The 11,000-nt window shown below is 48.5% G+C and overlaps 1 protein-coding gene across 2 annotated transcripts; it reads right to left on the bottom strand.

The window, feature by feature from the left end:
* Positions 1–2,869: 2,869 nt before the first annotated feature.
* Positions 2,870–8,610, bottom strand: POLR2H (RNA polymerase II subunit H). Of its 2 annotated transcripts, XM_033150758.1 has the most exons (5): positions 8,456–8,610; positions 6,863–6,946; positions 5,717–5,810; positions 4,092–4,175; positions 2,883–3,517 (listed from the first exon to the last, which is right to left on the bottom strand). In XM_033150758.1, the coding sequence occupies exons 1-5, from the start codon at positions 8,526–8,528 to the stop codon at positions 3,400–3,402; spliced, it is 453 nt and encodes a 150-aa protein (XP_033006649.1). In that variant the 5' UTR covers positions 8,529–8,610; the 3' UTR covers positions 2,883–3,399. The 2 variants fall into 2 exon arrangements, with proteins under 2 accessions (XP_033006650.1, XP_033006649.1); XM_033150759.1 differs by lacking the exon at positions 6,863–6,946 and having other exon boundaries at positions 2,870–3,517; positions 8,456–8,579.
* Positions 8,611–11,000: the final 2,390 nt, after the last annotated feature.

Raw genomic sequence — 11,000 nt, 5'->3', positions numbered from 1 at the left:
CACACACCTAAGGAAGAAGACCCTCATAATGAAGGATTGCTCTAGCTGCCTGCAGAAAAGTGTTTCCGGAGCTGAGCGAGCCCAGCTAGGTTACTGGAAAGGCCCTGCTGCCAGCCGTGATGGCGACATCCTACTGTTGGAGGCAGCACACCTGTCTTTCAGCTGCAGGGCATCACCAGGGGAAGAGATTGTGCATTGCAGGGGGTTGGACTAGATGACCCTCGGGGGTCCCTTCCAGCTCTACAATTCTAGGATTCTAGGTCCTGCTTGCAAGCTTCCCAGAGGCACCGGACTGGGAAGTGTCCTGATTTCCCAGGGGCAGTCCTGAAAAGACAGAAGCTGCCCCGGTTTCTGATTTGATCCTGGAATGTCCCACTTTCTCTTTGGACACCCCCATTTTCATCAGAGAAACGTTGGCGATGGAATAGGATTCCCTATTTTCACTGGAAAATGTCGGAGAGAGGATTTCCCTCTTTTCACTGGAGAAACGTTGGAGGGGGTAGAATAGGAAGTCCCTGTTTTCATTTGATAAACGTGGGGAGGATATGCTGTAATGAATGGATACTGGACCTGCAGTTTCAGGCAGCAGCCAAGCTCCTCACATGATCTTATACCCTTGGAGCCATTTATCGCCTTGCTTGAGATTTTAGGAGCTCCCCCCCCCCCATGTACTCTGTGCAAAGCCATTGGGGCAAATGGGCATTGCTCAACATCTTGAGAAAAAGGATATGAGCTCTTTCCTCTCTAAGAGACCATGATGGATGCTTGGACTCCTCTTTACCATCAGGGCTTCCAGTTGCAGGGAGAGTACTGAATCGAAAGCACTTGGAATTCCCCTTCAGACCTTCCCCCATCTGGGGTGAAGTGTGCCAGGGACATTGGAGGCAGGTCTCACCCCAATCCTCCACATTATTCCCATATGGCTTTCATCACCGGAGAAATTGAACCAAGATAGGTGCCCCCATCTCCTGCAATTCCACACACAGAAGCTGACAGAGGTCTCTGATCCTGGAGATTGGATCCTGTCCTGGTTAACGGCCTAGTTTAATGGGTGCGAGGCCAGCTGAAAGCCCCGATAACATGTCACTGCTGTCGCTTCCTGTGACCTCACTCTGCCCAATGGTAGGGCCAGCCCCAGTTTGGAGTAACACCTGAATACAACCAGAGTATTTGATTAAAGTGGGGGCAGCCTCTGGCACATTTAAAAGCTGTCACCCAACTTCTGTTCTCCTCCTGGCACCAACAGCCAGTGGGCACGGTGTGGGCAGCTGTGGAACAAGAACGGCTGGCTTCGGTCAGCAGAAGAGGAGGAGGAGGAGTTTGGATTTGATATCCCGCTTTATCACTACCCGAAGGAGACTCAAAGCAGCTAAACCCACAACAAACACTCTGTGAGGTGAGCGAGGCTGAGAGACTTCAAAGAAGTGTGACTGGCCCAAGGTCACCCAGCAGCTGCATGTGGAGGAGCGGAAACGCGAACCCGGTTCACCAGATTACAAGTCTACTGATCTTAACCACTACACCACACTGGCTCTCTGGAGACACCCGAGCAAAAGGGGATCACCTCTTGCATCTGCCTATGGTCATGTGGCATCCTCCCTCCCACCCATGAGTGGCAGCAGTAGACTGATGCTCCCACCCAGAGGCAGGGTATGGTGCCTTCTGAGACTGGACCAGAGCCGGTCCTTCCTGAGGCTCTGCGCTGGAAGAGCACAAAGGCTTTCTACGCAAAACCTTAGAATGCTTTTTTAAAGAAAAAAACAAAACACCCCAGAATGTGTTCCATTGTATTTTATCAGCCACATGGGGATACGTGAGCAAAACACAGGGTATGAAGAGGAGACTGTTCCTTGCACGGAGTGGGTACATCATGGGAAAACACACATTGCTTGACTGAGTCTATGCTGCCACTCACAGCCCATGGTTCGCTTCTTTTGGCACAGTAGGCCAGGCTTCCTCAGATGTTTTGGGCTACAACTCCCATCTGATGGGAACTGTAGCCCAAAGCAGCCGGAGAGGCACAAGGCTGCGGAAAGCTTACCCAGGGCCTCTTCCAAAGTGAGGTTTTTTTTTGAATGAATGCTTTCGTTAGGCTCATTATCAGGGAGGGCAGCATCAAGCATATGGCCTGGGCACAAAACTGGTTAAGAACCACTTAAAAATTCAGCCGTAAGGATCCCTTGAAGCGAAAAACAACTCCGGGGTAAAGTGCAAGGAGGGCTCTGCACGTACAGTCAAAAATAGGGTTGAGTCAGTGTTTCCAAGGACTGTGGCTGAACGAGAGATACTGGGCGATCGGTTAACAGGGGCTGGTTGGTTAAGAGGGTGAAACAGCCAATACGACATATATTTTGCCTACATAGAGTGTGTCCTAATGGAAAGCTCTCGTGCACTCTTTGGACTCTGCCTAGTAGTGCATTGCTGAATGAAGTATGAATTTGGTGTACTCGAACCCCCAAGGGAAATCTCCCCTTATGTCACACCAGCCAGAATCCTGGTCCTAGTCCAGAATCTTGTCATTCCCCTTTTTCCTTTCTGACATTATCAGGCCGGCTTTCTCTTCATCTGTCTCACTCTCCGTCCTTCTTTCCCAGGAGGGCCATGTCTCCTTTGCTATTTGAGATGAAACTCGCCCAGGATTGCAGTATTTTTTTTCGGGGGGGGGGGGGGAGGGATCCTGAACATTAGGAATATATACGACCAATCAAAAGGTTTCCAAAAGTGAACAGGTAAGTGAATTCAATCTGCAGAATATGGATTTCTGATTGAAGTCATGCAAGCTTGTTGTTCTCAAATGCTTGGGCAGTGAATTTTCTAGTGTATATACAACAGCCAAATATATCTATATTTATACAAAAGCTACGTTTATTTAAGGTAAGAAACTGAGGTCAAACAGAGGCTCCCTCCTCTTCCTCAGGCCCCCCAGCTAAGACAGCCGTCCCCAACCCAGTTTATGATGGCAATGCTAGTTCTCACAGAACTGTGTCCTTACCACAATCACCTGTGTAATAAAAATGAAGAGTTTATCACAGGCACAGAGAAAACCTGGAGCACAAAATGTAGCCCTTTCAACATCCTAGTTGTAGGAGATGTCCTCATTCGGCCTGGCACTCTGCCTGCTGCCACCAAGGGGACATTTGGGATACATTTTCACACTTCACTCTTGGTGGAATCCGAAGAAAGATTATCTTCCTTGAGGCTGTTGGTGCAGAGGCTTGGCTGGGGGGGATGTGAGGAGGAGGAGGAGGAGGAGGAGAGCAGCTGGGGAGAGATGCTTCTTTTAACACACACCCCCACGCCAGCAATATTCCCTCCATATACTTGGGGGGCAGCAAATGCCCATGCTGCCCCCCCCCACACACTGAGTCCAAGCTGCTGCCACGACAGCTCCCAAGGTGGTTAGAAGGCCAGTTTCTTCATCAGGAGATAAACCCTGGAGTCTACTTCAAAGCCATGCAGGTTGTTGGCATCTCCCTGGAGTCTCATCAGCAGCCCGCCGTAGGACACGTAGGCAGAGCTAGAGGAGGAAGGGTGGGCCAGAGAAAGGTGAGAAGCAGGAAGGGAGACCACGGCAGCCACGGGGGCTTAAAACAACTGCAGGTGCACCATACAGTTAAACTATGGAACTCACTCCCACAAGAGGCCGCATGTCTGCGTCCTCATCCTGCCCCCAGTTCTGCAGGACGCCCTTCTCGGCCCTCACTTTCCATGGCTGGTGCTCAATGGGTCTGGTAGGGTGGAAAGCAGGGAGCTCAACAGCAGGTGGCGCCAAAGGCAATGACAGGAGGAGCCACTGCCTGCCTGGTTGTAAGTTAGATGCCAGGAAGGTGGGGCTGGCTGAGGGCATATTACTGGTGAGGCGGTGCTCCATGTGCTCTAAAGGACAGGCGTCCCAACAGCCTCGAAAAGACTTCCTACCGCCTTCCTATTCACTCCCTACTGCCCCCAATCCAGTCGCTTAATTCCTTTCATATTGAGCATCTCAAAGAGCTATACTCCATGCTCAGAGAGCTTGTGAGAAGGTTATTATGTGCCTATTCGTTTCCGACCAGCCCTTTCCGCAAATAGGAGTGGGGGGGGGGGACACTTACAGGCGTGTGGCGGCCTCTGTGGACGTCTCGTCTCCCTCGATCCTGTATACCTTCCCATACATCACATACTCGAACTGGTCTGCCCTGGAGCCAAAATGAAGAGTGGAAGAGAAGGAGAGAATATGTGTGGTTTGTGGCCATCACATCACTTCAAGTTGTACCAACACGCTAATAAAGATCTGCGTATCTGTTTCAGCTGCATCACAAGTTTTAAATAGTGCAGAGCACAGAGCCTGCGGATTTCCTCTTTCTAAATCCACTTGCAGCCTGGGGAACAATAAGTTCAGGTGCCTTCACCAGATGTCCTGCATGTCATACCAGAGATGGGCAAACTCCGACCCTCCCAAGTTATGTTGGACCCCAACTCCCATCAGCCTCAGCCAGCATAGTCAATGACCAGGGATGACGGGCACTGTAAGCCAAACACAAGTCCAGGACCGCAGTTGCCCCGTCCTTGGGCTGTACGGTATAGCGGCTAGAGTGCTGGACTAAATCTAAGGAAGCTTGGCTTCAAATCTGCCTTCCAACAGGGGTGGCCTTGGCAGAATCTCTCTTTCTCTGCCCCGCCCACCTCACAGGGTTGTTGTGCAGAGAACAGAGAGCCACACACACACCCCATTTGAATTCCTTGGAGGAAAGGCAGGAAATAAATGTAAAATACATACAGGGTAACAAAGGCAAACAAAATATTGTGCAGCAAGTCTGCAGCAAACAACAGCACCCCTTTTAGAGATCTCGGGCCCAGGAGGACTTAAGAGGAGCAGGAAGAACTTAAGAGGGATCTCATGAGAGGCATGGCTTAAGGAGTGCAAGGCAGACAGACAGACACCCTGTGAATGAGGAGCAAACTGCAGAGGATGAAAATAGGAGTGGGGAACCTAATTCAGCCCAAGGGCTTGCACGTCATCCTGTGCAACCTATGAGGGGCCAGAGACAGAAGTGGGCGGAGCAAGGCATGCAAATCTCTCTCGCTCTCTCTATCCTCCATCCAGACAGGCAAAGGGCATCCTCAAGAGTTCAAGGAGACATTCCATCAAGGCAAAAGTACTCGTGGTGCAAAGCAGAGCCAGAGAGGAGTGCAGCCAGGAGAGAGCTCCAAGAATCAGACAGAGACCTGGCTGGCCACATTCAGCCCCTGGGCTTCAGGTCCCCAACCCTTGGAGACAGCAGAACCATTGTGTTTACATTTCAAATGTGAACACACTGTGGGTCTCTAAGACAGTCGGGTGGCGCTTTGTATGCCTTCTTCCAACAACTCCCGCAGCCAAGCTGTTGCCAAACATATTGCACTGCTTTCCTTTGGACCACATCAGCGAGGCCAAAGATGGGAGTCATGTCGCCTGGGCAGCCCAGGACCTCCAGACACACTGCCCAGGCTTGCGCCCCGGAGAGGTCACTTTGGTGGTGCTAACACAGCGCTCTAACTTCACCCCAGGAGGCACACTTCATTGTCTCTCGAGACAGACAGATACCATCTAGTGTAGGTTTTGAAGGCACTATAAAAAGAAGCTAGTTTTCAACCTTGCAAAAGGCTGAAAGGAAGGGCACACAACCACAGGACTGATTCGTGAAGCCCTCTCCTTGGCTAGTCCTCCGTTTGCCATCCTCTGCCCCCCCCCCATTACCTGGATGGCCTGTCATCAGTTGGGTTATATTCTCCATCATCCAAGGTCCCATCTTCATACAAGGTGCTGGCGATCACAAGGCGGAATTTGTCACCTGAAATGCACAGGAAAACAAAAATGAATGAGAGGGGTCTTTTCACTATGGCTGATGTTTGTGAGATTCATGTTGCAATGCTTTTGTCTAGCTTCATACATCACGGATTCGGCGGCTGAATTTCCAGGGGGGGGGGAATGGCATGCGTTTCAAAAGATATGGGGACATTCAAACAACAGGCGAGGGGGAAATCTTTGCATGTGGCAAGCGCGCAATGGGAATGCGTAAGTGTGATGAGTGTTTGGTCTGTGTTTGTGATTATGGGATGGCTGTGCCTGCTTTTGCTATGGACACATCCACTGCTGGTATGTAATGTTGGGGTGGGTGGGTGGGTGTGCAGGGAAAATTATCCATGGGCTTAAAAAGTTTTGCCGTATTTTTGGCTCCATAAGACGCACCTTTTTCTTCCTAGAAAGTGAGGGGAAATATCTGTGCGTCTTATGGAGCGAATGATGGTCCCTGGAGCTGAATTGCCCAGGGGCCAAAAGAGGATCATGCTTTTTATTTTACAAAGAGAAAAGGGGCTGTTGAAGGGACCCCGCTCAGCAGCTGATCAGCAAGAGATCGGGAGAGAGATAAGAGTCCCCAGCTCCCTGTGACTGGCTGATTAGATTATCTGTCTGGAAACTGTAGAAAAGGCTCCCTTTCCTTTAGAAGCTGCAGAAATGTGAGTTGAACCCCATAAAAACGGGGCTTTTCCTCTTTGCTTTTCCCCCTTTGCAAAAGGAGCTTTGCTTTTTCCCCTTTGCAAAAAAAAAGCTGCAAAACTTTTAGCTGATCCTCAAAAACCAGAGCTTTTCCCTTTGCAAAAAAGCTGCAAAACGTTTAGCTGATCCTAAAAAAAAAACCAGGGCTTTTCCCTTTGCAAAAAAAGCTGCAAAACTTTTAGCTGATCCTCAAAAAAACAGCGCTTTTAGAGGAGGAAACCCAGAAAAAAAAATCTGGGTTTTCTCCTCTAAAAACGAGGTGCGCCCTATGGAGCGAAAAATACGGTAACTAGCTCTGGGTCAGATAAACACTGCCAGGCAAGGCCCCTGACTGCACTCACTTACCAAGATCGACAGGGTAGATCTGTATGTTCACATCCAAGATCAAATCCATCTTGAAAGACTCGCTCTCACAATGCAGTCGGGAGACTGGGGGGAAACAAATCTGGGTGTCAAGTTATTAGGGGATAGAGGCATAGAAGGCAGACCCCACCTCCTCTTCTGCTGGAATGCCAAGTCACTCCAGACTCAGTTTTGTGGAGCCAGGGAGAAGGATGAAGAGTTGCACATTTAAATCTGTTGAAACCCTGGCTCAGAGACCCAAAAGAAAGGGACCTAGTTTTGAAAAAGTTAAAGTTTTGAAAAAGTTAATAAAGATATTTAAAAGAGAGAGAGAGAAAGGGACCTAAGTTTTTGAGCCAAGATCTGAAGGAATTTTGAAATGGAAGGTCACCAAAGTGAGACAAGCAGTGATTTGAACTTGGGTCTCTCAATTTGTAATCAGAAGCTCTCACCACAACACCAGGGGCCGCATTCTCTCTTGTTGCCACGGTTATTAGTATCTAAACTGTTAAGAGATCCTTCCCTATTACTCTTGCTTCATAAATTCAAGCCCTACCGCACCTGTAGACTTAGGCATTGTAGTAGTAACAGTAGAAATAGCACTATTACTACTGCTAGTAACAGTAATCATCACCACTATAGACGTACCCTGGCACTGCAGCCCACTGGCAGCCTTTGTTTATTTATTTAACGAAGGCAGAGATAAAATTAGTGGCTCGATTCTAACTGTTAAAGAGTGTTGGACTAGTATGTAGCTGCACTGGATTTGAAATGGCTTACATACAGATACGAAATGGTTTTTATTTCCGAACTGCTTTGAGATTGCATTTAATGTATGATGTAGTTACAAAGCACCTTTTCTATGTGTCTCAGGGAGATTTGCAAACAGTTAAAAACAGTTTTTAAAAACCAATTCCAAAATCCCCCGAAAGAGAAGTTTGACCCTAAGGCGGAGAGGGACTTCTGTGCCCATTCAATAGAAATAAATAAATACATAAATAAATAGGATGCTGGGGAGGATTCAGATTTGAATTCCCCGTCAACCATAAAAGCTCAGAGCTGCTATCATTAACCACCTCACAGGGTAGTTTGCAAGGGTAAAATGGGAGGGGGGGGAAACTGGGGGTGAGGGGAAGGGAGAGAAAGAAACCAAGCACACTCCACCTCAAGAGCCTTGGAGGGGAAAATGAAAGGGTACACAGCACATGCAAATGCAGGAAGCCCGCAACTTAGGCACATTTAAATTCTGTCTGTTCAGCTGTACCCAAGGCAATCTTTAAGGGGGCAATCTTATCCGCCATTGCACTCATTGGGTTTTGGCTATAAATGCCTTTGGCTTTGGGTGCGATCCGTCACACACACTTTGCTTAAGCTGCGGGTTTACTGTGGATAAATCGACCAGCCTACATGCAGGCGGGCAGGGAAGCAAGGATGAGGTTCCGTGTCGAGGAGCAGGGTGGGCAGACAGAAACGGGGAAGGATAGGTTCACGGGATGAATGAAAGGGGGTCCTCCAAAGGCCATCCAGCCCAACCCCTCGCAGGAAAAGCACCACTGTGCCCCCCCCGTGGTTGGAAAACGAGCGCCTGCCTCTCACCCCTGTCGAACTTCTTGCCCTCGGGGTCGATGTCCTTCACGTCGAAGATGTCCTCGAAGAGGATGCCGGCCATGGCAACGCGGGAGGAGCAGGAGGGCCGGAGCTGGCGGCCCCCGACCTGCTGTAGCCACACGCGCGCTCGCGGTTGTGCATGGAGCTCCGCCCCCCTCCCTTCGCTTCCGGCGCGGGCGCCTGACGATGACGTCAGCAGCCTGAGGCTCAAGCGGACATGCTGGAACAGGGCAGAGGGGCGGGGGAGGCGGGGAAAGGGCGGCAGCGGCGGAAAAGGACGAGAATGGCGGGTGGGGGAGGGGGCGTCCCTCAGTTGCGCACGCGCACAAGTCTGCTTTGAAGCCCGAAAGAGGGCAAAAAAAGATCCCGACCTTTAAACCTGCAATAAAGGGAGGGGGCGGGGCAGGAGGAATAAATATATATTTGTGTGTGTAGAGTATACGTATATTTTATCTGTGTATGTATATCACCCTGTTTTAAATGCATTTTATCTCATTTATATATTTTATTTTTCATCCCGAGTTTACTTTCTTAAAAAAACCTTTAACTTACATAAATTTAAGTATTACGGTGCACTGTGTGGTTGTTTTATTTTATTTATTAAATGTATTTATTAAACGCCGCCCTTCGACTGAGGATCACAGGGCCGTTTAATATATACGCGCGCGCGCGCGCACACACACACACACACATATAGTGTTTTAAATGCTGCCATTAAATATTCAACGATGCATACGAGTGTTTGAGAATTATTAACTGCATATTAATTAAAGTATTTCCTTTACATTGCCTGGGTCAGTAGTACATTGGCAGTTGCTCTTTTAAATAATTTCAGTTATCGAGCCAATGGTATTGTGGGAGTTGAGCGGTTTCTTCCTCTCTTGCGTTGCTGCAGCTTTTCCCATTCCATCTGCACAGGATTGGACCAGTTCTGGCTTCCAAGGGTTCTATCCTGCCTCTAAAACCGCCACCTATTTTATTAGCATCATAATAGACAGAAATGCCACTACTCAGATTCTATACAAGATCTCAAAGAATTTCAGAAATAGACTGGAAAGAGAAGTTGCTGAATTGCAACTTACTACCAAACTTAAAACCATGGAGAGACCTGGTCTGAATAGAGACATTGGATTCTTGTCTCATTATACATGATATAGCTATTTTTAACCATCTCACCCCTTGCTTTTTCCTGTAAGACCAATTGCAGTCGTTAACAGTCGTCAACAGGTTTACCACAGCTATCAGCCTATCACCCATTCCCACCACCCTTCTGAGTAATACCCCTCCCCACCCTCTCACTATATATAAGGGTCTGGTGACTTCTATTTCAGTGTATCTGAAGAAGTGTGCATGCACAGAAAGCTCATACCAAGAACAAACTTAGTTGGTCTCTAGGGTGCTACTGGAAGGAATTTTTTTATTTTGTTTCGACTATGGCAGACCAACACGGCTACCTACCTGTAACTGGAACTATGGAAGGCATCACATTGAGCCGCATGAAATTATTATTTATACCTCGCCCATCTGGCTGGGCTTCCCCAGCCACTCTGGGTGGCTTCCAACAGAATATTAAAATACAAGATGCTTGGCAGGGGGTTGGACTGGATGGCCCTTGTGGTCTCTTCCAACTCTATGATTCTAAGAGTCTGTTAAACATTAAAAGCTCCCCTAAACAGAGCTGCCTTCCGGTGTCTTCTAAAAGTCTTATATCAGGTAGGACTGCTGGGCTTTTGGCTTGTGTAGTGGCTATCACAAACCCAAATGGTGAAGCTCTACCCATCACTGAATCTGCATGCGCGCAGAAGCATCACCTGTTGAATTTCTTCCACCTCGATGCTGCAGCTTAAACCAGTGTTTTTCAACCACTGTTCCGTGGCACACTAGTGTGCTGCGAGATGTTGCCTGGTGTGCCGTGGGAAAAATGGAAAAATTCAAGAGAATTACTTTATATATAGTCAATATAGGCACAGAGTTAATTTTTTTAACATTTTCTAATGGTGGTGTGCCTCGTGATTTTTTTCATGAAACAAGTGTGCCTTTGCCCAAAAAAGGTTGAAAAACACTGGCTTAAACGTCACAAGGGGAAGAAAAGCAACTGCCAAGTACAACCTTGTACTCCTTCATGTCATGGATGGCCATCTGTCATGGGTGCTTTAGCTGAGATTCCTGCATTGCAGGGGGTTGGACTAGATGACGCTGGGGGTCCCTAACAACTCTATGATTCTATGTGCTGTTCAGAGGAGCTACCAGACTGCTGTTTTGGGTGGGTTTCATGTGCGTTTTAGAGCTAGAGCAAAATGCAGAAATTCAGCCGGTGAAGCCCTTCCCAGCATTGCATGCCCAGCATAAAAAAGAAAGCCTGTTCGGCTTCCGCATCCACTGACAGCCCTGCTTTTTGCTATTTGCTTGGAAGCAAAATCCCACTTCGGAAAGGTCGTAGCTGAGCGGCAGAGCGCAGGAACCAGGTTCCCATCCTGAGGGCGGCATCTAAAGGTAAGGATGGGACTCGCTCCCTGCCTTGCAATCCTGCAGA

This window comes from Lacerta agilis, chromosome 5 (assembly GCF_009819535.1).
Source record: "Lacerta agilis isolate rLacAgi1 chromosome 5, rLacAgi1.pri, whole genome shotgun sequence".
Classification (NCBI taxonomy): Eukaryota; Metazoa; Chordata; class Lepidosauria; order Squamata; family Lacertidae; genus Lacerta; species Lacerta agilis.
The sequence above is the reverse complement of the archived record's forward strand: the minus strand, read 5'-3'. Positions and strand labels throughout refer to the sequence as shown.

Bases quoted from the DNA above. Each gene is read 5' to 3' on its own strand.
- POLR2H (XM_033150758.1), bottom strand. From the start codon at position 8,528: ATGGCCGGCATCCTCTTCGAGGACATCTTCGACGTGAAGGACATCGAC. The intron at 6,947-8,455 runs GTGAGAGGCAGG...GTTTCCCCCCAG, and splicing joins GGGCAAGAAGTTCGACAGGG to TCTCCCGACTGCATTGTGAG. The intron at 5,811-6,862 runs GTAAGTGAGTGC...TGTGCATTTCAG, and splicing joins GATCTACCCTGTCGATCTTG to GTGACAAATTCCGCCTTGTG.